This window comes from Monodelphis domestica, chromosome 2, assembly GCF_027887165.1.
Source record: "Monodelphis domestica isolate mMonDom1 chromosome 2, mMonDom1.pri, whole genome shotgun sequence".
Lineage (NCBI taxonomy): Eukaryota > Metazoa > Chordata > Mammalia > Didelphimorphia > Didelphidae > Monodelphis > Monodelphis domestica.
This window is the reverse complement of record NC_077228.1, coordinates 184,856,646-184,884,418: the sequence shown is the minus strand read 5'-3', so window position 1 is coordinate 184,884,418 and position 27,773 is coordinate 184,856,646. Positions and strand designations below refer to the sequence as shown.

General features: G+C 37.3%; 1 protein-coding gene across 2 annotated transcripts in view; it reads left to right on the top strand.

The window, feature by feature from the left end:
* The window catches only part of PCTP (phosphatidylcholine transfer protein), a 62,570-nt gene extending 36,463 nt beyond the window's left edge, over nucleotides 1–26,107 (top strand). For both annotated transcript variants that reach the window (XM_001368826.5, XM_056816554.1), the window contains exons 2-6: nucleotides 3,894–4,011; nucleotides 13,903–13,982; nucleotides 15,340–15,511; nucleotides 20,306–20,373; nucleotides 24,805–26,107. In XM_001368826.5, the coding sequence (XP_001368863.1) occupies nucleotides 3,894–4,011; nucleotides 13,903–13,982; nucleotides 15,340–15,511; nucleotides 20,306–20,373; nucleotides 24,805–24,870 (504 nt within the window). In that variant the 3' untranslated portion in view covers nucleotides 24,871–26,107. The remainder of the gene's footprint in view (nucleotides 1–3,893; nucleotides 4,012–13,902; nucleotides 13,983–15,339; nucleotides 15,512–20,305; nucleotides 20,374–24,804) is intronic.
* Nucleotides 26,108–27,773: the final 1,666 nt, after the last annotated feature.

Sequence of the window (27,773 nt, the reverse complement as noted above, 5' to 3'; positions counted from 1 at the left end):
AGATGGATAGACCACTGTACTTCAGATCAGACCTGAGTTCTAATTCCATTTTAGATACTTACTTTGTGACCCTATACATGTCACTCAGCCACTCTCAGCCTCTGTTTCCTCATCTGTAAAATGAGGGTAAGAATAGTGTCTATCTCAAAGGGTGGTTTTGAGGATCTAATGAGATTATCTATGTAATGTACCTTACAAACCATAAATTTCTATGTTAATATTAGTAATTATTATTATTATTCCTCCTAGGGGGTTAAAAAGTGGATCACATCTTTGGGGAAACATTTGATAGTTCAGGTAGTAGGAAGTGGGAGAGAGATAAAACCTCTGAGAGTTCTATGCTCCTGATATCTTTTTAAAGGCAAATATTCCCTTTTGGACTCTGAGGGAAATTATCTCTTCCTGTTCCCATCTTCTCCCTCAGCTGCCCTTCTTCAACACACTTCCACATTGTGAAGACAGTGCGATTTATAAGTTTGTGTAAAACACTTTGGATCTATTAAAGGCATACAACAAGCATTTATTCATTATTGAATTAATTTATTAATTTAACATATGAAAAGGGGCTGACAAGGGATTGGTGGTGGTGATGATAATTGGAGGTGATGCAGGGGATTGAAATCTGAAAAAAAAATCTGCCCAGAGAAGAATGAAGTTTGGCTAATGTTAAATTTATGATTGGACTGAGTATATTTAATTGGTCACCAGGGATTTAATTACTAAATCCCAAAAATGATTTTCTAAAGTCAGCCTTTACACTCACCAGGTGTCAGTTCAATCAGCAGATTCTTTATCAGCCTCAACTCCAGTAGAACTGCTTCTTGAACAGGAGGTTCCACTCCAAGTATGAGTCTCCACTCCAAGTGTGTCTCTTCACTCCAAGTTTGTCTGTGTGTGTCTCTGTTTGCACTTTTAAAGACCTTTTTCTCTTGCGTCACTTCCCCTAAATTTTTACGTCTACCAATCACAGCCAACACTCTACTCCAGGACTGCCCACTCTTTCACATGTGAGTCACAGACCTTCCACTCAATGTATGAAATGGATGTTCATACCTTTTTGTGGTTAAAATCCAAAACGGATAGATCTCCATACTCAACTTTAAGTATTGTGCTTACATTTTTTTTGGGGGGGGTTACAATTTAATTACAATAGACAGGGGATTACAATTTAATCTTTACAATCAAGGAAGAGCTAAGTACCTTCATTGTTACAATCAGGGGAGAGCCAAATCCAATCTTCACACTAATCACCTATGGCCCATCCCCAAAATAGAACCTAGTGAAGAGCTGAACAGTGGATGGAGGAGAAAAGGGGTGGGCCTGCAACTGAGGCACAGTGTTTGAAAAAACAGAAAGTCAAGAGCACAGCCTGGAGATATTAAGTCTTAGACTCTACATTGTACCCCTATTAAGAGCAAGCTTACTGGAGCAGAGGCCTTTCAATTATACAGATACCTTTTAAACACCAAAAAAGCTAAAAGCTCTCTATTCTCTCCCACCCCTTTTAAATAGTTATATAATTAGTCTCTGTTGATTGAAGAGATGCATACCAGCACATTCTTCTTCTTCTTTTTTTTAACCCATACCTTTTTGTCTTAGAATCAATACTGTGTTGGTTCTAAGGTAGAAGAGCTTTAAGGGCTGAGCAATGGGGGTGAAGTGACTTGCCCAGGGTCATACAGCTAGGAAGTGTCTGAGACCAGATTTAAATCATAGGACCTCTTGTATCCTCTAGGCCTGGCTTTCAATCCATTGAGCCACTCCACTGCCCCCTGCAATACATTCTAGATGTGCAGATGGTTTCCTGACCCTTTGGAAGAAATTGAGTGCCAGGTGTGGGTAGATGTGGATGTGGGTATGCGGTGATGGTAGAGTGGTGGACTTAGTGCCCCACAGGTTGGGAGCTCCTGTTTTAAAGAGAGTTTTCTCTGACTTGTGTTTTGATCAAAAAATACCTGTGTACCCTGTTCATAGTCTATGGTAAATATGTATATTTATATCATGTATAATGATGTCAACATTAATAATGATATAGTCTGATACATGTATATATAAACATACATATACTTTATATGATGTATATTTATATATTGTATATTTATATTTCATATAAACATATGCTTTATATAACAAATATAAATTATTTTCATTTTTAAACCTTTTTTCTGTTCTAGTAAAAGTTATTGGCAGAGTTAAGTAAGTTGCCCAGAGTTACACAGATAGGAAGTGTTTGACATTTGAATCTAGGTCCTCTCAGCTCTAGGCTTGACACTATGTCTGGCACTGTGTCATCTCGCTGCCCTCATACATATGTTTATAAGAATTCGTACATTCTCTTCCTGCATATGATTGTATGTTGTGTTCTGATAGGCAAGGTCTGTGTCTTGAAAAGTAGCTTGATAAATTTCCTTCTTTTCCTCATGTATTAAATGGAAATGATAGTAGTACTTCACAGGGTAAATGTTAAATGAAATAATTCACATGAAGTGCTTTGCAAAGTTTTAATTTGGGGGGCACCAGACCTATGATCTTATTCATGTGGGAAGCTCTCAACCAATCAACAAGTCAAGCAATAAGTACTCATTCAATATCTATTATGTTGTACAGCATTAAGATTTTTACCAATACAGTAAAAGAAACAAGCCTTATTCTCAAAAAACTTACCTTCTAACTGGGAAACTGATAAATTCTTTTGTCTACCAATAGAGATCAGCATCTTCCCTCTAACTTAAATTTGGTAGAGTATACACCCCCGGTTCATGGAGAAGATATTCTATAGCTACTATTCTATTTCTAGGAATTCATATTTATTTGATCTAATTGATCATCTTAACCTTTGCAAATAAATGCATTCATTGGGCTTGAGCACTATGGAGTTCAGGGACAGCTACATATGTATTTAAAGATCTGTTGCAATAATTCTGAGATCACTCTAGGGGTCCACTAGCTGCAGATTGAGAATCGCTGTTTTAGTCAAAACCTTATTAAAAAAAGTAACAATAAAGTTGACACTCAAAAGTTGCCTTTGTCACTATAACTGTTAGAAACTAGGTAGAGTCCAATTACATTGTTGCTCCTTACCTTATCCACTAAATGTTAGTTTCTGTGTGTAGTTTTACTCTCAGAAATGAAAATACATGAGAATGTCAGCAAGGCAGAAATTGGTGATGATAGGATAATGGTTAGAGATTGCAATATGATGGACAGCTAACTCAGGACTAGGACATTGACAGATACAGCCCACAAAACACCATGACTAGGGCAGGTAGGTGGTTCAGTGGATAAAGACCACAAGGCCTAGGAATGGGAGGCCTGGGTTCAAATTTGATCTCAGACATTTCTTAGTTGTGTGACCCCGTGCAAGTAACTTCTTAACCCTATTTGCCTAGCCCTTATTGCTCTTCTGCCTTGGAACTGATATCTTAGTATCTCTTCCAAGACAGAAGGTAAGGGTTTTAAAAACAAACAAACACCTCCTCCCCCCGCCCCCCATGGATAAATATAGGAATCCTGAGCACTCTTCCACATCCCACTGGAGAAGCTAGGTGGCACAATGGGTAGAGTACTAGGTTTGTAGTCAGGAAGATTAATTTTTCTAAGTTCAAGTGTGACCTCAGATACTTACTAGCTGTGTGACCCTGGGTAAGTCACTTAACCTTTTTTGTTCCAGTTTCCTCATCTGTCAAATGAGCTGGAGAAGGAAATGGCAAACTACTCCTGAATCTTTGCCAAGAAAACTCCAAATTGAGTCACAAAGAGCTAGACACCACTGAAATGCCTTGACAACAACAGATTGTGCAGTGACTGATCTAAGTCATTGAAACTTTATTTATTTATTTTTAGCATTTTGATAATGGTGGTCAGCTAATTTCTTTCTTTCTTTTTTTTAACAGCAATCAGGATTTTATAACTATAAAGCCTTTGGTGATTTCAAGGATTGCTCTCCATCCCTGTATGCAGAAGTGTATATGGACTTAGAATACAGAAAGCAATGGGATGCATATGTTAAAGGTGAGTGGAGTATACAGTTTACTTTTTTTTTTTAAATAAACCTTAACTTCTGTCTTAGGATCAATACTGTGTATTGTTAGGATTAATATTCTCTGGAGACTGTATATTACTTTATGATTATTTATTAGATAGTAAAAGTGGTTTGGAGTGAGTAAAGGCACACAGTCACATAGCCAGTCATCTTGCTAGTCTGAGTCTCCTTTTGCTAGCAAAGAGATTGCACTCGAACTGCCCCACCAGGCAAGCCACCTGACCAAGAGCCTGCTGCTTCCTTGGTCCCTAACTCACAAATCTGGTGATGTCACGTTTTCTGGGTTTCCCCAGTTGGACTGATGACCTCAGTCTGGGTCAGAGGCTAGTCTTCCAGACACCAGGTATCACATGGGACACGAGGCAAGCATCTTCCAGGAGGCAAGGAAGCCACAAAGCCTCTGGCATCCTCCCATAGTCACATGTGTGCCCAATCAAAGGATGGGCTGAGACCAAAATGGATTTTTGGAGCTTTCCTTCCTAAAAAGAAAGAGGGATCCAAATTTATATTAAATCGACACAAGCCCCCTCTGATTCTTTGGAAGATTAACATGTTAGTCTCTCCATTGAATCATCCCATTTAGAATAAATGTACATTTCAGGATTTGCTCACTGGGGTGCATAAAGTCCCCCAAATATTATAATTTCCTTTTTTGGCACAAGGGTTTTACAATCAAGATAAAATAATGGGTACATGAGAGGAACAGATTGGAAGGAGGGCCCGACTCTCCACAGTTTCAGTTCATTATAGTCAAAGACTCACTCAGAGTCTTATGATGTAGTATTTGATTTCTAAGGACATACTCTATTGCTGTCATCTTTGCTGCTGTCTGGAGTCATGATGGTCCTTACAGTATCTTCCAAAGGAAGTTTGCTTTCTGATCCAGGTTATTGGTGATATCTTTCCTTAAAATTACTTTTAAAAGATCTTAGTCTATGGACCTTTAGGATAACTTCACAATCCTCTCTCAGGAAGATGAGCTATTTGCTCAGGATCTAATCCTATATACAAGCACATATATAATCTGATGGTAACAAAAAATAATGTTCCAACAATATTCATTCCAAGACAGAAGAATGGTAAGGACTGGGCAATGGGGGTTAAGTGACTTGCCCAGGGTCATGAGGCTAGGAAGTGTCTAAGGTCAGATCTGAACCCAGGACTTCCCTTCTTTGGGCCTAGCTCTTAATTCACTGAACCACCCCTATAATTTACTTTAAAATAACTCCAAAAATAGTTTACTCTCAATTTACTACACAAATGTAAGCAAGCTTTTCTGCATATAATTTGCAATGGCAGATAAAACTAAAAACTATATTGCCAAGGGAATATAGTATATTTGGTTTTTGAGGGTTGAGGTATAGTTATAGATTTAGCTTTTTGTTTGGCTCAAGTTTATATAAAAATGAGCATGTCTTCACTGAGGGTGTGCTGGTTATTAAGGATAAGAAGGGAGAAGAGAGAAGGAATATGGAGTTAAGGGGAAAATAGAAATATTTCATGCAGCAGTGGGGATTTAAAAATTCCTCTTCGGGTCCTGCAAGGTGAATTCCATTTAGTAAGCATTTTTGAGCACCTACAAGATATTGTGTTAGGGGCTGGGAATTGAAAGACAAAAGAAAAAAGGAAAAGTGTCCACATTCATAGTGCTAGTATTCTATCAGAGGGATGATTGAAATTCGAAGACCTCAGGACTAATCTTCCTTATTCCATGAGATCCACATTTCTTTTATCAGAGGTCATTCCCAACTATTCTCTCTTCTCCTTTTTTCTTTTTCTTTCCCTTTCCTTCTTTTTTAAGAAAAAATATTTATTTAGAATATTTGTTCATGGTTACATGATTCATATTCTTTACTTCCCTTCTTCCTTTCCTCCTCCCTGAGCTGACAAGCAATTCCACTGGGTTTTACATGTATAATTGTTTAAGGTCTATTTCCATATTATTCATATTTTTAGTAGAGTGACCTATTAAAGCTCCCAATCATATCCCCATTGAACCATGTGATCGATCATATGTTTTTCTTCTGCATTTCTACTCCCACAATTCTTTCTCTGGATGTTGTGACAGAGGTTTTGCACTCAAGGAAGAGTGGCAGACTGAGCTGAATCTGCTCACCTTGATGGGGGAGGGACCCCAGGAGTTCTGGAATTTTGAGAAGCCAGAAGGTTCTGACTGAGATTCAGTTAGATTTCTCTCAGCCTTGAGAAGCCTAGGAGGGAAGTCTGGCTAAGACTTTTCTCCTGAGGAGATATTCACCTTTTTCCTCTCCTGGTGACAGGATATCCTTTCCCCCACTAATTCCTAACTGAAGTGACCACTGAAGAAGACATTGAGCCTCTGTTAAACTTGTCTCACAGCTCCTGGTGCCCTGGGTCTGAATTGTGGCCAGTGGGACAAGACCAGGGCCAGCCAAACCTGACTCTCTCAGGTGGCCCACTGCTGCAAAGGGCTGGCTTCCCCAACTTGAGGAGGGAGAGAAAAGGGGGTAGTTAGTTAGGGACACCTCCCCCATTTTCCTCACCAGTTCCCTTCCTGCCAGCCATTTTCTTTGTGTTACCCCAGCTGACTTAGTCTATAATAAAGTGTTGTCTTTTCCCCAAAGTGACTCCAATGTGAATGGGCCAGCTTGAAGGGGAAGAGTAATCTCCCTGAGAAGAAACCTTTAGGCTCTACTAGTGGAGGAAGTCAAGAGCCAGTGTAGGGAAACAGCCATAGCTGAGGAGGGAAGTCTGAAGGGGGAAACTACTCACTCCTTCTCTCCTCTTTCTGGGCCAGCTTCAAATACTAGCTGCCTTTCCTGGATCCTGGTTTGAGGGGGAAGATATCCATTCCTCCTCTATCCCTTTTTATCATCAACTAATTCCTCCATTACAATGTGGATAGTGTTCTTTCTCATAAGTTCTTCAGAACTGTCCTGGATCATTGCATTGCAACTAGTAGAGAAGTCCATTACATTCAATTGTGCCACAGTGTATGTCGCTGTGTATAATGTTCTCCTGGTTCTGCTCCTCTCACTCTGCACCGACTCCTGGAGGTTGTTCTAGTTCATGTGGAATTCCTCCAGTTCATTATTCCTTTTAATACAATAATATTCCATCACCAACAGATACCACAATTTGTTCATCCACTCCCCAATCAAAGGGCAAGCTCTCATTTTCCAATTTTTTGCCAACATAAAGAGTGTGGCTATAAATATTTTGGACAAGTATTTTTCCTTATGATCTCTTTGGGATAGAGACCCAGGGCAGGCATTCTTTTAAAGCCCTTTGAGCATAATTCCAAGTTGCCCTTGGTTGGATTAATTCACAACTCTATTAGCAGTGTATTAGTTTCACTTTCCTTCTTAAAAATTATGGATATGCATATGCTTTTATGTAGCAGGAATGTATCTGTATATAAATTGAATTACATTTTATGGATTCTGGATAGATTCCTTCAAAAAGGAAAACCATGGGGAAGTTTCCAATGAACCAAGTAAATTCCCTTCTTGTTCATGCTTCCTTAATCTGGATTTTAACATGGCAGGTTTGCTAAAATGCCAGGACATACTTGAACACTGTCCATATGCCTTTTGTTGCTTGGTATTGACTTGGGCTGAGTATTGTATTATTCAGTAAGTGTGTAGGTGACTTCCCCAACAGCTGAAGAGCCAAAGACATGAGGCTATAATGGCTTGGTATGGCCCTTTTCTCTTGGATGTGTTTCCACACTTGGCAAGGTTTAAAAGCATCATCTTGATCAATGCCTCCCAGGTTGTAAGAATCACTGTGAGATGGGCCAACAGTCTTGAAATCTCTTGAGGCATTAGATCAGAAAAGTTTATTTGCCATTAACTCAGACTGTATATTTTAACCTAATTACAATAGGTTATTTGCAACTCTTACATTTTTTTAAACTTAAATTCTGGATCTGGGGATGATAGACTGAAAGATGCCTTTCATTAGGTCACCATTTAAGATTCACATAATGTTATCTACTCTGTGTGTTTGTATGTGTATATATTTTGCAGGCACACACATTTGGAAAAAAAAGAAAAGAAAAGAAACCAGTAGATAAAGCACTGGACTTGAGGTTTTAGGAAAACTTGGGCTCAAATCTCACATAGGATACTAACTATGTGATTGTAGGCAAGTTCTTAGCCATTTTATGCCTCAATTTCCTCATCTGTCAAATGAAACGATTGGACTAGGTAGCCTTCCTGACATAACTTTAAGCTCCTTTCCACACCTATTTCAATCAACAGGCATTTATCAGCAAACACTTACTGTAAGACCTTGCCATATGCTAAGTGCTCAGGATCCTTTACCCCTAAAAATCTGTGATATTATGATTTTCAGAAGTTACTTTGATGGATCACTGAAGTGAATATTCCCTCCATCAGAGCACATTATATCTTAGCCATTTCATCTCATCTAGTATGACTCTTGCTCATCTTTTCCCATATATTTTCCATTGGATATAGAGGAAATTTAATGGAGGCTTCTTTTTTTTTTTTGAGGTGTTGGAAGGGAATCATCCTATTATTGTCAACTCACAGCAGTGCTTTTTGCGTGTATATACTCCTGACTTCCTTAATAATGATAAAGTTCTTAGGGGTTACGAATATTATCTTCCCATGCAGTATTATAAACAGTAACTTCCTTTGTAAAATAACTTTGTATACATCATATAAAACTACTGCATGCATTTGCATTTTGTCTCTCCCGTTTCGATGTAAATTCCTAATCAATAGCTTTAAGAGCTCCTAGCCTAGAGATGGTAAGGAGATTAGTGAATTGGTCAGAAAGAGCTTCCAAGGGATCCTTTGCTGGCAATGGCTGCAAGATCTTGCTGCATTGTTATATGCAGTTCTGGATTACAGCTCTGGGAGCATTAGTGCTTACAGGTGCAGGGTGTTAGGGCCCTAGTCACAATTCCAGGGTGGAGGAGAGTATTTGTGGGAGTAGGGACTTTGGTCTCAGGTCCAAGGAAGAAAGAAGCACTAGCATTTTTAGCCAGAGGAGAGCAGTGGGCCAGAGTCACGGTTCCAGGGTCAAGAGGATCACTAGAACTCTAGAACTTGCAGCTCCAGGGGAACAAGGTCATTTGTTGGGTAGAGACCAGAGCTCAGTGGAAGAGAGAAGGGCACATATGCAAGCAATGTAGAGATAGAAATGATAAGATTTCAAGGAATGATTGAATATGTAGGATAAGAAAGAGTAGGGAATCAAAGATTTATTGGCAAGGTTGTGAACCCTGGATATCAGAAATTATGATGGTATCCTCAATAGAAATGGGAGCATTTGGAAGAGGGGAGAGTTTCTTTGATCAACTTATTGATCAGCCATAATTCCATAAGACTCATGATGAAACAAACTTACTTCCTGAAGGAGGAGTGATAGATTCAAAGAAAGATTGAGACCTGCTTGGACAAGACCAATGTGGGAATTTTTTTGCTTGATTATATGTGTTTATAAGAGGTTTTGTATTTCTTTTTTCTCAAAGAGGGAGAAAATGGCTTATGTTAATTAATTGAAAGAAATAAACTTTAATTATTAAAAAAAGGGAAGGTTTGGGAGAAGATGATAATAAGTTCTGCTTTGGAGTGAGGTGGAATTTCACATGCCTATGTAAATGTGAAACATGAAGTTGATGACTTCAGATTGAAGTTTAAGAGAGAAGTTAGAGCTAGAAATATGGGGATCATCTCTAAGGAGATAATAATCGAAAACATGGTAATTGATGAGATGACCAAATTAGATGGTCTAGAGTGAAAACATAAAGGGATTAAAGATAGAACCTTGGCGTAGAGCCACATCTAGTAAGCATAACGTAAGTGGAGACATAGTAAAGAAGCCTGAGAATGAACAACCAGTGACAGGTAGGAAGAGAACCAGGAGAGAAAAGCATCATTTAAAAAAACAACAACAACAACAAAAAAAACCAAACAGAAAAGAGAATACCTAGGAGAAGACAATCAATAATGTAAAATGCAATACAGTTCCAAAAGGATGAGAATTGATAAAAGTCCAGTATGTTAGGTAATGAAAGAGATTACTAATGACTTTTGAGAATAACATTTCCATTGATTAAAGAGGTCAGAAGCCAGAGTGCAGAGGTTTTAAAAGAAAGTGAGAAGTAGTACTTAGTTTAGATGGCTTTTTCAAGAAGTTTAGCTGGGAAAGTGAACAGGAGATATAGGACAATAGTTAATAGGGTTGGTAGGATCTAGTTAGGATTATTTAAGGATCAGCATTTTCATAGACAGATGGAAGAGAATTAGCAGATAGAGAATGGAGATTACTGTGTAGTGGGATGAAAATTGGAGTGATAGTCTGCTGGAAAACATGGGAAGAGAGATGATATCAAAGATTCATATAGAAGGACTGACCTTGGAAATGAGAAGGTCAATTCTTCATCAGAAACTTGAGTAAAGGGAAAGGTATAATGAGATGATTTAAATCAGATAAACATTAAATGAGAGGAAGTGAAGAAAGAACTCATGGCACATGACTAATTTTCATAGGGGAAATATGAGGGTAAGACTTTTAGCTAAGAGTGGTTGGAGGAAACTTGAGGAAAGAAGTACCAGAAAAGTGGAAGTGAATGACTGGGATAGAGAATCAGTTAGGAGGATTACATCAATTAGGAGGAGTAAAAGGTTTGTCTTGTTGGAGTAAGAGCCAATTGACTTGCCAAATCCCCCGGGTGACTAAAAATAGTATATTAGTATATTTACTACTTTTATTTACAGCCAGTAAGTATCTGAATCATATTTGAACCCAGGAGCTCTTATTTCTCTGCTTGGCTTTCAATCAATTGAGCTACCTAGTTGACCCAGAAATGATAGATTCTTGAAGTACTGAAAAGAGGAAGTAATTAAAGCAAAATACAGATTAGCTTCAGTCATCTAGGTACTTTGGGCCAAAATGCAATTGTTTCAATTAGTGTCCAAATAATAGGAAACTGAACTATTTGGATAATTTGCTTATTTCAAACTTGGCTTTTAGCATACTGGGTGTTATAGGACACTTAGCTTCTAACATTATTTGTGTGATCTTAGGCCAGTCATTTAACTATCCCAAACTTCCCGCTGAAGACTCTCCCAGCTCTGAATCTCTGTGATTCTGGGCTTATATTGCTTCCGAGGTCTCATCTAGCACTTGATCTTTGGTTCTATTGACAATTTGTACTTTCCTTTTAAAAGGCTTATATATCTGGGCAGTTTCCAAAACACATTAAGTAAGCTAATTGTTTTTAGCCTTCAAAGACCTATCTTTAGTCACTTTAAAGTACAATGCATATTCCTTTCCCCTTTCCTGCCTTGATTTGTTGATATTCTATCTTCAAAGATGATCTTTCCCTATGCAGTATCTTTTTAGATCTTTTGCTCTGTTTGGTAGGTAGCAGGTCTACTCCCCTGCTTTGCTCCCACCTCCTTTCTTTTCCTATCCAACTACTACATGATATCAGTATTACTTTGTTAACTTTGTAGCTTTTCTCTTTCATTCTATGCCAAAAAAGTTATCTTCTTATCTTTTCTTTAAAATAACCCCAAGTTCCCTAAGGAACCTATATGACAGTTTTTGGATAGACGGCAATTTTGGGGCAACTTGGCCTACTACTAGATAGATAGCTAGACTTGTAGCCAGGAAGACCTGTGTTCAAATCTTGATTCTGATACAAACTGGCTGTGTGGCCCTCAGTGAGTCACTTAACCTTTATGTGTCCCTAGAAAATGTCCTAAGATTATAATATGTCCATGAAATCAGAGGGTTAGTCCAAAAATAACCCCACAAAAACTCCACATGTAACCATGATACAGTAATATGTAAACTAATAAATATTATATGGTATAAATGTAACATTATTTATTAGAGCTTTCTGCTTATATCCTATTACCTGAATAAATTGCCCTGATATTAACATTCCTGAGGATAGGAATCTAGTGCCATATCTCTTCAGATTTTCACCTACTCTTTCTCCCACTAGAGTCAACATCTAGGATAATATTCATACAATAGGTCCTTATTAAATGCTTATTGAATGAATGATCAAACTCTGTTGGCTGTATTTAGTTTTTCTAGTGAATACTCTTAATAACCCTTACCTAATAACCTGGGCAAATTTTTACTCTTGTTTGCCTCAGTTTGCTCATTTGTAAAATTACGATAATAATAGTACCTTCCTCCCAGGATCATTGTGAAGATGGAATGAGGTAAATGAATTTAGCACAGTGCCTGGCTTATATTCAGCACTGTGGTTGTTGTTATTATTATTTTTATGGTTATTTTCAAATGATTCTGGATTTCCTGTTGTCTTAATCCCCTAACCTGGGAAGTGGGATAGAGATCAACTTTGAGAAAAGGCAAACAGGAACAACAAATTGCCTCTTCTCCCCAAAGCCCCATGGCCTTCAGCTTATGTGGTACCATCCTCTTGAAACATGGAGACAATAGTTCTAGTTCTAATGGGTGTTTTGCTCTAATAGGAGAATGTCTTTCTTTATGTTTGCAGCTTTGCATCTGTCTGGTTTTATCCTTCTGGAACTTTGGGGGCCTCTACTTGACACTCAACCACTGGAGAATCCTTCATTATTTTGCTAGCACAATCAAACTGCCTAGGAACATGCCCACTTGAAAATATTCACTAACTGGATGGCAGGATTTTATACAAAAGTAAAAGATTGTTAAGAAATATTTGGAACTGAAGAAAGAAAAATTCCCCTAAGTAAAACACTGATGCTCTGGTGACCTCTGGTGGAAATCATGACTTTTTTTTAAAAGTAGAAAAAAAAAACTTCAACCACAAAATAGTTTTAGTTTTTCATCTCTGGAACAATATCCCAGGTTGAAAAGTGAGTCTATAGCATAAAAAATGGTCAGCTCTTGTTAAGTTGGGTTTTTTGTGGGGGGTGGTATATGGATGGAGAGTAGAGAGGGGAGTCTAGATAAATTACTGGTGCGAAGAAATCTCAGTGCAGATACTCACTCTGCCAGTCAATCAATAATATTAAGTCAGCAATACTAGAAATTCATCAGAAATTCATCTACTGTCTACAGACTTTTTATTTGTTGTTCAGTCATTTCAGTCATGTCTGCCTCTTCATGACTATATTTGGGGTTTTCTTGGTAAAGATACTGGAGTGGTTTGCAATTTCATTCTCTAGCTCATTTTAAAAGTGTGGAACCTGAGGCAAGAAAGGATTATTGTGACTTGCTCAGGATCATACTGCTAGTAAATGTCTGAGGATGAATTTGAACTCATGAAAAGGAGGCTTCCTGATTGCTAGTAGAGCCCATTACCCTATCTGCTGCCACATAATAATCTTTGAAACTATATTGAGCACTGAGAAATTCAATGGTATATACATGTTTTGCTTTAAGCTTATTTCTCCTCTTCCCACTTCCATACCTTAGCCCTTCCCCTTCCCTACCTGTTGTCTGTTTTGAATGCCTCTTCTTGTAGTATAATTGATTCAATGCTTTCTAGAATTCCATGGTCAGAGATCATTAGTGTTGGAAGAGACTTTAGAAACGTCGAGGATATGCCCTCATCTTAACCGTCACTAGTGCAGGCTTCTTCAGGAAGTGAACCCAGCATTTGAATTCCCCCCCCTTATTATTTATTATACTGTGTAATGAACCATATTTAGAGTCAGAAGACTCTCAACTGAATCTGGGTTCTTACCATTGAAGAGTTCATGTGACCTTGGATGACGTCTACTTCCTTCTCTCTCAAATGAGAGAGTTGAACTAGGTGATTTCCAAGACTTCTGTGGCCTTAAGGGTCATAATCTCGTAACTTTCATATATCTACCAATTAGGAGGCTAGGCCAAAGAGTATTCTTAACTTGTTTTCTTCCTTTTTTATCTCATAGAACTCTATGAAAAAGAGATCTGTGGGAAGATGGTCATCTACTGGGAGGTGAAATATCCCTTCCCTGTGTCCAACAGAGATGTATCCTTTTAAAAAGAGCTACCAAATGACCTCATTTGTGAGCTGTTCGTGAGTTCTTTGAGGGCTTCTCAGGTATAAATGCCATTTCTTTCTATCCTTCTGTAAAGGCAGGCTTTAAACAGAAACTGTTGGTTTTGTCTTTCTACAATCCAGTAAGATGACTTCATCTGCAGAGAGTTGATTTGGGTTCAGGTGCCTCCCATCCTGGCTGGGTGGCATTGGTAATTTATTTAAAGATTTCTGTACTCCTAGGAAGTCTTCCCTGGGCCATATGTTCCTGAATAGATGCTAATTTGCCTTGGTGGAGAATTTCCTTAACTGAGAGCTTTCAATATATCATAGGTGGGGACCAAAAGAACATATGAACATTGTATTTGGGAAGACAAGATAAATGATTTCAGGCCTGGAGTCAGAAAGACACATAATCATGAGTTTAAACCTGGCCTCAGACACTCACTAGCTGTGTGACCCTGGGCAAGTCATTTTGCCCTGTTTGCCTCAGTTTCTTCATCTGTAAGTGAGCTGGAGAGGGAACTGGTTAACCACTCCAGTATCTTTGCCAAGAAAACTAAATGAGGTCATGAACACTAGCCCTTGACTGAAACAAAAGAACTACATTACCGAGTACCTGCCATGTGCAGAGGTGTAGGCCCTGCAAAAATTTAAAAACAAACAAACAAACCAAAAGAATGGATCATTATTCTTGCCCTGGAATGGCTTCCATTCCTTCTGGGGACACAAGATATAGAAGTAAAACAAGGATTAATATGAGGAAACAAGTCTGTAGTAACAAAATGCAATAGATTTAGAGTCTGAATAACTTGGTTCAGATCTCAGCTGTTTTTCTTTCCAGTATGTCCTTGGGCAAAAGTATTTTCCTCTCTAGCCCTCTGCTAACTAACATGAATGAGCTGTTTTTCAGTTGTGTCTTCTTTGACCCTACATGGGGTTTTCTTAGAAATGATACTGGAGCAGCTTGCCATTTCCTTCTCTGGTTCCTTTTTCAGATGAGGAAACTGAGGCTAATAGGATTAAGTCACTTGTCTAGGATCATACAGCTAGCAAATATCTGAGACTGGACTTGAACTCAGGAAGATGAGTTTTCTGACTACAGAGTGGGCACTACTCTGCTATGCCACTAGCTGCCTGGTGGTTGAACTAGGTGGCCTCTAAGTTCCCGTCTTGTTTTGAGTCTTTGTGCCAAGCACCAAGTGAGGGGTGCAAAGAAGTATTACAGGCTAGCAACATGATCTTTTGCCTTCCTGGATTTGATGCGTAGAATTCTAGTAGGCCCAAGTTTCCTTTCTCATGTATCTACAAAACTGGAGTGGATGCTTTTCCTTAACCTGGCCCACAGTATGTGTATATTCGTGATGGGAGAGATATCAATTTAAATGGGCGGATGGTCCGTGTGATACTGGCCAAGAGCTTTTCCACGCCTGAAATCCCAGAGAAGTGTGGTGTCATCCGAGTCAGTGATTACAGGCAAAGTCTTGTGATTGAAAGTAATGGCAAGGAGGGGTGCAAAGGTAAAAACTCAGGTCTTTCACGTGGCAATAGCTGCCTTGGTCAGTGTTAGAATAAGACATTTGTTTCCAAGTTATGCCCCTAGGATGAACTGAAAATAGAGCAAAGCTTACAGGGCTTTCTATGAAAAATATTTCTTTTTTATTTAACAAAAATCTAGCTTTTCTTCTTCCTATCTATAGTCTGACCAAAAAAAGTAAGATAAACAAAACCCTTGTAACACTCCAGTACTTTCCAAATACCATTTTTGTTTGGTCTAGAACTATGATTTCATCAGTGTAGTGAATTCTCTTTACTGACACAGGTAAGTAGTTTATAACTTAGAATCTTAGAATCTTGTCTGGAAGTATTGAGAAATTTATGTCCATGGAAACATATACCACATTCCTCACTTCTAATTTAAATTTAATTTTTTAAAAGACCTTGACATTATGTCTTAGGATCTAGTACAGTAAGTATTGATTCTAAGGCAGAAGAGCAGTAAATGCTAGGCACTTGGGCTTCAGTGACTTCCCCCTTCCAGGAGCTGACAAGCAATTCCACTGGGTTATACGTGTATCATTGTTCAAAACCCATTTCCATGTTATTCATATTTACAGTAGAGTGATCTTTTAACACAAAAACCCTAATTATATCCCTATAAAACTATGTGATTAATCATATGTTTTTCTTCTGCGTTTCTGCTCCCACAGTTCTTTCTCTGGATATGGATAGTGTTCTTTCTCATAAATTCCTCTGGATTGTCCTGGATCATTGCATTGCTGCTAGTAGAAAAGTCCATTACATCTGATTGTGCCATAATGTATTGGTCTTTGTGTCTAATGTTCTCTTGGTTCTACTCCTTTCGCTCTGCATCAATTCCTGGAGGTCTTTCCAGTTCACATGGAATTCCTCCACTTTATTATTCCTTTGGGCACAATAGTATTCCATCCCCAGCATATACCATAATTTGTTCAGCCATTCTCCAATTGAAGGGCATCCCCTCATTTTCCATTTTTGTTTTGCCACCACAAAGAGCGCAGCTATGAATATTCTTGTACAAGTCTTTTTCCTTATTATCTCTTTGGGGTACAAACCCAGCAGTGCTATGGCTGGATCAAAGGGCACAGTCATTTAAGGCCCTTTGGGCATAGTTCCAAATTGCCCTCCAGAATGGTTGGATCAGTTCACAACTCCACCAGCAATGAATTAATGTCCCCACTTTGCCACATCCCCTCCAACATTTTCTTTTTCCTTTGCTGCCATATTGGCCAGTCTGCTATGTATAAGGTGGTATCTATGTTAGAACTTCTCACTGCAGATCTCCACCCTTTCTTTTTTAGTAGTGTGGAAAGTTAGAATTAATTTGAATCCCTTTTTGTCCCCCCAAATATTTTTTTTAATTTTAAAGCTCAGTTTGATCTTAGAATGAAGCTATGAAAGACCTGGAATCTAGAAGACTCAGTCTCTTCAGTTCCAACCTAGCTTCAGACCCTTACTAGCAGTGGGACTCTAAACAAGTCACTTACCTCTGTTTGCTTCAGTTTTCTCATCTGTAAAAAATGAACTGGAGAAAGAAATGGAAAAAAAACACTAAAGTATTTTTGCCAAGTATGTAAAATAAAATACCTCAATCTTGAGGCACCCCAGTAGTAGGGCACAGGACTCACAGAGTCATGTGTGGTATTTGACAATCTGACAGAAGGGCAGATGGCCTGATGTTTGAAAGCCTTTGACCAAGGAAAGGGAGGAAGAGTGAGAGGGTTTGAAAAGTGAGAGTGGGAAATGGAGTCACTCTCTTGACTTCCATACCTGACTCTGGACTGGCATTTCTTTCTGAGCTTTTCCTCATCTCCTGATCTTTGGCAAGACTCAGCCTGAGCCAGCAAATGGAGAAATCAGATCTATCCCTAAAGTTAGAAAGGCTGAGACCTGCCTCTTTCCCCCTATCTAGTTCTCTCTACTAATAAATGATTATAAATCTAGTAATAAATCTCTAGATCAATTTTCTACAAGAAAACATCAAATGGACTTACAAAGAATTAGACATGAATGAAAAATGACTAAACAAGAAAAGCAGCCAGTTGACTTCAGGGCTGTTACTTTAGCTCATACAAAATGCTTCCTGGCGTCAGAACGTGATCATTTTCAGAATTTTCCATTGAATCAGTCCACTTATATTCTTTTAAAAATTATGTTTTTGGGGGCAGCTGGGTAGCTCAGTGGATTAAGAGCCAGGCCTAAAGATGGAAGGTCCTCGGTTCAAATTTGGCTTCAGACACTTCCCAGTTGTGTGACCCTGGGAAAGTCACTTGACTCCCATTGCCTAGCCCTTACCACTCTTCTGCCTTGGAACCAATACACAGTTTTGATTCCAAGATGGAAGGTAAGGGTTTAAACAAAATTATTTTTGTTTTATAGTTTATATTTTGTTTTAAAAATGAACTTGATCAACAAAAATAAATATTTCAATATACAATAAAAGGACAAAAAAGTATGATAAAACTTCTGGGATCATTTATAATCCCTTTGGAATTTCTTTGTTTTTAAATATATATTTCATGTGTTTTATTGATGTCCTTCTGTCTTCCCTCCCCATCTTGTATAGTGAATGAAGCAAAGCAAATAAATAAAGACCGTAGCCATGTCTGAAAATATATATCTTATTCTTCATCTTAGTCTATCATCTCTCTGCCAAGAGGTATATAGCATTTTTAAACATGCCTTATCATTAGAATGTATGTATATATAATCACATCATTAGGATGTATGTATACCCAAGGAATTCTATTTGGTTTTTTAGGATGAACATTTATGGAATATTCAGACATAACGACATTATTTTTATTCATTAAACTAAGCTAAAACTAAAATTTACTTTGAAAAAGTTGACAGCTAAATTTTGCTTTAAAATATAAACAAACAAAAAATGAAACATTTTTTGAAGACACTCAGATGTATTTGACTGCCAACTTACCTTACACTTTTGCATACATTATAATCAGTTTTTTTCTTAATAAAATTCAGTGAATATTTGGAACAAAGGCATGTGATCAGTTTTAAAAAGAGGCCTATCCTAGGTGTTACAACCTATTTCTATTGGAGCTCCTTCTTAAGAGACTTCCAAAAAGAGTTGATCAAGGAATTGAATATACAACTAAGAAAATTAGAAGAACAAATTAAAAGCCCAACTTAAACACCAAATTAAAAATCTTGAAAATCAAAGGACAAAGGAGATCTTACTAAAAATGAAAACTAAGAAAACCATTGCACTAATAAATTAGGCAAGGAACTATTTTTATGGGGAAGGGCAAAAAAGAGATAAAGACACAGCTGAAAGAAGAAATGGAAAGGACCATAAGGATCATCTAGCCCACTGGTGTCAAATTCAAATTGTATCAAGGGCCTGAGGTTCCCTATGAGCCACATGTTGTCTTAGAAAATTACACATCAATATTATCTATGCTCTATTACATTTTTATTTATTTTCAAAATGTTTCCCAATTTCATTTTAATTTGTTCTAGGCCACACTGGGGAATATTTAACTGAACCATGTTTAATACCTCTAATATAGCCCTAATCCCTTCCTCATACAGAGTAGGAAGCTGAGACCTACAAAGGAAAAGTGATTTACCCACGGTCACCTAAGTAGCAACTATAGTTGCTAGAATTCAGGCTCAGGGTCTCTAACTTTTTTGCTGCTTTATCACATCCCTACCAGATTCAGCTCCAGCATAGCCTACTGCAAAGACCCAGGACAGGACTGTTTCCATTTCTTCTGGCCTCATTTCTCAAATCTTAAAGTAGAGATAAGGATATTAAGAGGATATAAATTAGGATTATGACTAGGTTTTACAAAGGGTTGAAAGATTGACTATAATATTGACTACATCATGATAGTACAGGAATTCTTAACTTTTTTTGTGTCATGGATCCCTTCGGTTGTCTGATGAAGCTTATAAACCCCTTCTCAGTATGATATTTCTAAATGCATAGAATAAAATACATAGGATTATAAAGGAAATCAATTATGTTGAAACATAGTTTTCTATTTTCCTCTCTCTATTTCTCTTCATCTATGTATTGATCTGTGTATCTATCTATGTATCTACCTACCTATGGATGTTTGTATATATTTATTTAAGTATGCAAGCATGAATTGAGGTCTGACCTTGATAGCAAGGAAGATCTGGGTTCAAATACTGTGTCTAAATTATAATGGCCAGGTTATATGAGCGAAGGCAAGTTCCTTAGCCTTTTGGGGTCCCAAGCTCCTCTCAAAAACTGTGTTTCAGATGCATGTTGATTAGCCTAATTGGCAAGAGCTTAAATATAAGGAGTTCATTTTACTATTGAAATCACAGGTTCAAATTAAATTGAACCAATGACTTTTTTGGGAGGTGAAGGAGAGATTGGTGAGGGAGGTGCTTGAATCTGTAGATTTATTGATGGAGGGACCTTACCTTGAGGAATCTCTCTCCATCAATACAGATATGCATTTCTGTATCTGTTTTGTAATTTAAAGTCTTAATTATTTAGTAGCATGGAGAGATGAAATGATTTGCCCAAGGCCACATAGCCAGCATATTTCAAAGGTGGGACTTGAATCTAGGTCTTGTTGGCTCTGAAACAGTTTTTAAAGAGTAAATTTAGAAAAATTATTGGAGAGTAGTCTCCCATCCCAAGACACTTCCTTCCTATATAATATTGGTATCCATTCTGGATAGTCATATCACAGTGTTTTGTTTCTGAACTGTCTTGTATTTTTATTGCCTTTCTGAATTGTTCTTTTTATTTCCTCTTTCTTTCCCCCCAGTTTCCATGTTCTACCATGATAACCCTGGAGGCACAATTCCATCCTGGCTTGTCAACTGGATAGCAAAGGTAAGACTCTTAAGATGTGTGTGTGTGTGTGTGTGTGTGTGTGTGTGTGTGTATGTGTGTGTGCATGCGTGTGCGTGTGTAAGAGAGAGAGAGAGAGAGGAGATATTAAATTACCAATGCCCAAAATAAAAAGAGTGAATTCACAACCAGTGAAGATAAAACATAGAAACAACTGAAAATTTCATGAAAGAGAATGACACCAAGGAGACAACATATAAAAATTTTTGGGATACAGCCACAGCAGTATTTAGGGAAAAATTTAAATCTCTAAATGCTTAAGCATCAAAGAGAAAAAAGAGCAGATCAATAAATTGGGCAATCAGCTAAAAAAATAAAGAACAAATGAAAAATCCCCAATTAAATACCGAATTAGTAATACTGAAAATCAAAAGAGAGATTAATAAAATCAGAAGTAAGAAAAGTATTGAACTAATAATTTGACAAGGAAATGGTTTTATGGAAAAAAAACAATAAAATAGATAAACCATCGGTTAATTTGATTAAAGAATAAGAAAGAAGAAAGCCAAATCTTTTTTTAAGATATGAGAAGGGAAATAATCAACAAACATAGGTAATCTTTGAAACATGGAAAAACCAGTCAGAGAGACCTTTCTGTGGAAATATCTTTTTAATGTAACTAGAGTCATACTGTAGATTGACTGCTGAGTGTGTGTGTGTGTGTGTGTGTGTGTGTGTGTGTGTGTGTATGTGCACTAAGGAGGGTCACATACAGTTTGGAAAAAAATTATTAAGTGACTGCCATATGACTAGCACTGTGCTAAGTGCTGTGGATACAAATAAGAAAAAGAAAGACTTCAGCTATTTTTATGAGACCAGAGACAGGACCAAACCTACTTAGGTAGGACATAGATATGTTTTCAGGATTTAAGATTGGGATATAACAACACTTTGAATTACAAGAAGATAAAAACAATAATGCAAGAATGGGAGACTTTACATTTTCTCTCTCTCTCAAATTGGGACAGATCTAATAGAAAAAAAACATAAGCAGAAGTGAACATTTTGAACCTAATACATTTCTGGAGAAACTAGAACTAAATTACTTATGGCATTTTCTAAATTGGATGGCAGAGGAATATATTTATTTCTCAATACCACTTGAAACTTAGAAACTAACTATGTATTATGGTACATGAATATGGCAAATAAATGTAGAAAGTCAAAAATAGTAAACAGATCCATTTTGAAAATGTTAATTGGCCTAGGAACATAAACAAAGTACAAAGACCAATATGGAGATTTAGCAATGGAATTTGCCTCTATCTCTTTTTTGGTAAAGAATATGTTTCATATCCGTAATGGTGAATGGCAGGTGATCTGCTTCATTTCTATTTATTTTTACTGAATGCTCTTTAATATAAAGTCATATATCCACTTTATGTGGAACTAACAGACACATACCTATACACACACAAAAGTATTTTGCGAAATTAAAAAGTTGACTTAAAACAATAACAACACACACACGTACATCTATATTAAAAAACCCCAACAAACCTTTAGCCAATCTAATCCAAAAAAGAGAAGAAAATCCAGGTAACAAAATACAAACTAACCAGGTAAATCATAATAAAAAAATGTAAAAATGATAATTGAACTAATTATATACAATTTTATTCTTGCTAACCCACAAATTTAAAGGAAATATAAATTACTAATAAAAATATAAGATATTCAGATTAATAAAATCATAAATAGAGATCTTAAAATATCTAATTTTACAAAGTGAAATTGAATAAACCATAAACGAACTACTTAAAAAAATGAGTATATGTGGGAATGGAGTGGAATAGAACCATTAGGCAGATATTTCATTTATTTATTTATTTTGAAAACCCTTCTTAGAATGAATACTGACTATCTCTTCTAAGGTAGAAGAGCTCTAAGGGCTAAGCAAATGGAGTTAAGGGACTTGTCCTGGATCACACAGTGAGGAAATATCTGAAGCCATATTTGAACCCAAGAGAAAAATTAGGTTTAGTTCAATATCTCATACTCTATACAAAGATAAATTCAAAATGGGTAAATGACTTAACTATAAGAGTGAAATCATAAATAAATTAGGTGAACATAGAATAGTATACCTACTAGACTTGTGGAAAAGGAAGGAATTTAAGACCAAGCAAGAGATAGAGAACATTGCAACATGTAAAATGAATTACTTTGATTATATCAAATTTAAAAGGATTTGTACAAACAAAACGAATACAACCAAAATTAGAAGGAAAGCAACAAACTGAGAAAACATTTTATAACAAAACTCTATGACAAAGTTTAATTTCCTAAATATATAAAAACTAAATCAAATTTACAAAAAAAAATCAAACCATTTCCCAATCAACAAATGGTCAAGGGACATGAATAGGCAGTTTTCACATGATGAAATCAAAACTATCAATAAGCACATGAAAAAGTGTTCTAAATCCCTTTTGATTAGAGAAATGCAAATGAAAACAACTCTGAGGTACCAGCTCACACCTAGCAGACTGGCCAGCATAGGAGCAAAGGAAAGTAATAAATGTTGGAGGGGATGTGGCAAAATTGGGACACTAATACACTGCTGGTGGAATCATGAGTTGTTCCAACCATTCTGGAGGGCAATTTGGAACTATGCCCCAAGGGCTTTAAAAGAATGCCTACCCTTTTATGCAGCCATACCACTGCTAGATCTGTACCCCAGAGAGATAATAAGGAAAAAGACTTGTACAAAAAAAATTGCACTCTTTGTGGTGGCAAAAATTGGAAAATGAGGGAGTGTCCATCGATTGGGGAAAGGCTGAACAAATTGTGGTATTTGATGATGATGGAATACTATCGTGCTGAAAGGAATAATGAACTGGAGGAATTCCATGTGAACTGGAATGACCTCCAGGAATTGATGCAGAGCAAAAGGAGCAGAAGCAGGAGAACATTGTACACAGATAATGATACATTATGGCACAATAGAATGTAATAGACTTTTTTCTAGCAGCAATGCAATGACCCAGGACAATCCGGAGGAATTTATGAGAAAGAACACTATCCGCATCCAGAAAAAGAACTGTGGGAGTAGAAATGCAGAAGAAAAACATATGATTAATCATATGGTTCAGTGGGGATATGAGTAGGATTTTGATGTTAAAACATCACTCTACTGCAAATATGAATAACATGGAAATAGATTTTGAACAATGATACATGTATAATTCAGTAGAATTGCTTGTCAGTTCTAGGAACGAGGAGGGAAGATAGGGGGAAGAATTATAAATCATGTAACATGGAAAAATATTCTAAATAAAAAAGAAGGGAAAACAATAAAAGTGACTGCAGATTAAAAAAAAAGATTTGAACCCAAGACCTCCTATCTCTGGGCCTGGCTTTCTATCTACTGAGTCACCTAACTGCTCCTGTACAGATATTTTAACAAGTAGATTCTACAAATGTTTAGAGAACTATCAATTCACTTTAAGTTATTCTCAATAACTAAGAAATTACTAATAGTATACTTCCGGCCTTCTTTTCATGAGAAGACTATGGCCCTAATATCTAATTTTGGAAATGAGAAAGTGGAGAGAGAGTACTATAGACCAGTGATTCTCAAATTTCATAGTTATGGCCTTTTGGGAACCCTGAACCATACTTTGAGAACTACTGATTTTAGACCAATATCACTAATGAGTTTTTTTACAGTCATATTTAATAAAAATCTAGCAAGAACACTTACAGCATATGTCCAATCTCCTCTTCCAACAAACAAAAACAACAAAAATGCCCTCTAATAAAATTAATTTGAAACTGCATATACCAATATTCTTCAACATTAGAAAATGACTAACATGATTAATTCAATGAAAAATGGTAATCAAATCAAAAAATGATACAGATTTGGTAGAAATAGCCATACTTTTCAAAATGTACTCATTAGAGGTAATTGGATGATTCCTTTAGCTAGCAGATCAATGCCAACAAAGCAGGCTGGACAATCCCCATAATACTTGGCCATTGACCAGTTTGCCAGAGTTGAGGTGCATGTTATTTCCTTCTGAAATTTCCCCTACTGGGTCTTGTTCTTGGGATCATAGGGTCATAAAGCTGGAGGGAACCTTATTAAGTCATCTAGCAACCCATCTCTGTCATTTTAAAGATAAGGAAATGGAAGCCCTGAGGATTTTTGTTTTGTCTGACCTCACTTAAGTCAGTAGTAGAGTAGTGATGCCAACCCTGGTGCTCTGACTCCTAATTTACATTCTTTTCATTATCCTTTACCCACATTCTGTAACTGTGTTGTGTTAAAATCTTGCTATGGTCCTATTGGGAATTTTTGCTTTACATGGTCTTTGGTTCTCTTTTATAGAAGTCAGACGAATTGTATAGAAAATTAGGCTTGTTGTGTGAGAGTAAGAAATTGATGAGTTTAATTTTCTTTTACAGAATGGAGTTCCAAACTTCTTGCAAGATATCCAGAAGGCCTGTAAAAACTATCCCAAGAAAACATAGAAGGAGGCAGCTTTAGTTCCATTTCCACAAACAATGCACACTGAGTGGTCAGGTCCTGGTGACACCAACTCAGCCTTGGCTATTTTCCTTTTCTTCCAGAGAACTGAAAGCACGCTTCGGCATGTCCTCCCTATTCATGCTAGTCTTACGCCTCACTTACAATACTAACTTCCTTTCCCACTCTCCCCACCCTAGCAACAATTTCCCTCTCCCACAGTTGAATCTAGGTCAGATCAGGAAAACTCTGCTTGTTTATATTTCTAAAGGAAAGTCCTTACTAGGGAACACAATTGGTCTATTGTGCCCTTTAAAAAGGAAGAAAACAAATCAGAAAAAAAATCAACATCCACACCAACCGGTCTCAGGAGGTAGCTTCTTGCTGAACACAGAAGGGTTGGAGGAAATTTCATTACATTCAAAACTGGCTTTGCTTGCACTGGAGCTTGGCCAGCCTAGACCAGGTCACCTACTGCTCTGTAAATTGGCTTAGGAGAGAGATTGCCAATCTACGCAGTCTCATACAGTCTCATTCCCACTTGGGGAAGCTTGGGATCTTCTCATGGAGTCAAAACAACTCTCCACATTTTATGAATTTCTTTCCTGTCTCCGCTTCCCTACTTCTCTAGCATTCATCTATACAAATTCCGCCTGGTCCTCCAGAGTATATTTTTGTTAGTGTAGCAACCCATAGATAACAGTCCCTAACTAGGGATCTCATAAATCTACCCCCCACTGCATTCTGCTGAAGTGTCCTTACAGGGAGTGAGCTCGGAGGAGACTTATGGAATCTAGGGGATGACTGCTTACCTTGCCCTTAGGACCAGTTTGATCTATGGCTTTTAGGACCAGTTGGATATCCGGCTGAGGACCAGTTGGCTTTGGGCTTTTTTTTTTCTCAGGGAACCTTCTAGAGTTGACTGCTTCTCCTCTCACCAGAAGACCTCATGAACTCTTATTTGACTAACCTGTGCCTCAAAAGTGGTTCCCATCAGAACCATACCTAAATATTGGAGAATGAGGAAGAAAGATAGCAGCAACCTTGATGATTTTCTCAGGGGCAATGTATACCCAGCATACGATGGTACAGAACACTGATTGTTGCACATAGAAACTCAGGGTTGTCTGTGTTCGGAATTACAGGATGCAGACTGCCACAATACCTCAGATTGTGTTTCTTCTGTGTGAAAGGGAATTGATTCTTCAAGGCTTGAATAAAAACAAAACAAAACAAAGAAAATACTTGCCTTTTTTCTGGGAGTAATGTTATTCTTGCTTTTATTTATGTGGGTCCCTTTACATGAATGAAATGACTCACCCAACAATTTGGCCATTAGATGAGGCTGCAGGACCCAGAAAGGGAATTAAGTTAATTGAATTTCTAAGACCACATTTGAGTCAATGATTTGCAAGCTTGGCATCTGAGCATGATAGTTAAGTTCATTTTATCTATAAGGCTCTTTACTCACACAGACTTTGATTCTGCTCATAAGCAAGTTCTTATTTTTTAAACTCTTATTTTCTGTCTTATAATCAATAGTGTTTGTTGGTTCCAAGGCAGAAGAGTGCTAAGGGCTAGGCAATGGGGGCAAAGTGACTTGTCCAGGATCACACAGCTAGGAAGTGTCTGAGGCCAGATTTGAACCCAGGACCTCTCATCTCTAGGCCTGGCTCTCAATCTATTGAGTCACCTAACTGCCTTCCAAGCCACAGAATAAACAGAATTAAAAGAAGTCAAGTATTTGGCACATAATAGTTGCTTAATAAATGTTTCTAGATTGATTATTGATTATTTTGTAACATGGCTGGTCCTTTTTGTCTATGGAAAAATGAAGTTTTCATGGAAGATGCCACCTCAGTGAGAGATTACATGTTCCACAGGACCATGTTCATTTATGACACGTCTATAGCACTGGGCATGATGGCTTTTGAACAGTCATTATACAAAAAATGTCATGTAAATCATTTCTTTGTGATTGTAAATTACAAATGACAAATCATTTGCTTTATTTCATTTAAAATTATTTCTTTACTTTTGTCTATTGTTTTCACATGAACATCATTCCTACTTAATTTCTACATTCACATATTTACCTCCACCTTTGAACTATTTTTTGTATCTAAAGAAGAAACAGAAAAATCTGATAGAGGACATATGTGACAGACATAATCCATATTCCTCACTTGCTACATCTCTGTAAAGAGGAAGGAAGTGGGTCATCCTCCGTTCTCCAGGACTGAAATGATTCATGAAAAGTAATTATGTTTATACTATAACAGTACTACTGATATCCTGGTTTTTTTTAAACCCTTATCTCCTGTCTTGGAGTCAATACTGTGTATTGGCTCCAAGGCAGAAAAGTGGTAAGGGCTAGGCAAATGGGGGTCAAGTGACTTGCCCAGGGTCACACAACTGGGAAGTGTCTGAGGTCAGATTTGAACCCAGGACCTCTCATCTCTAGGTCTGGCTCTCAATCCTCTGAGCTACCCAGCTGCCCCCTACTGATATCCTTTTTAATTATAATAGCCATAGCAAGTATTGTTTTTCATTGCTTTATTTGTTTTCATCCGTACAAATCTTCCCATAAGAGCCATCCAGAAAGGTAACAATCAATCAACAAATATATATTAAATACTTATCATATGAAAGCCCTGGTGCTAGGATCTGGAGAAGTAAAGACAACCCAAAATACTGGTACTTCCTTTCAATGAGCTTACATTCTAATGGAGAGAAGATAACATGAATACTTTTAAGTATAACCAGAAAAAATACACTGAAGTTATAAGCTGAGAACAATGTATTTGTGGGAAAATATTTTGACAAACAAGAGCTATAAATCCTTATAACATGAGCAGAAACATCGGTTTTAAATTTACATTTGCGTATCTTAACGAGAGGAAGTTTT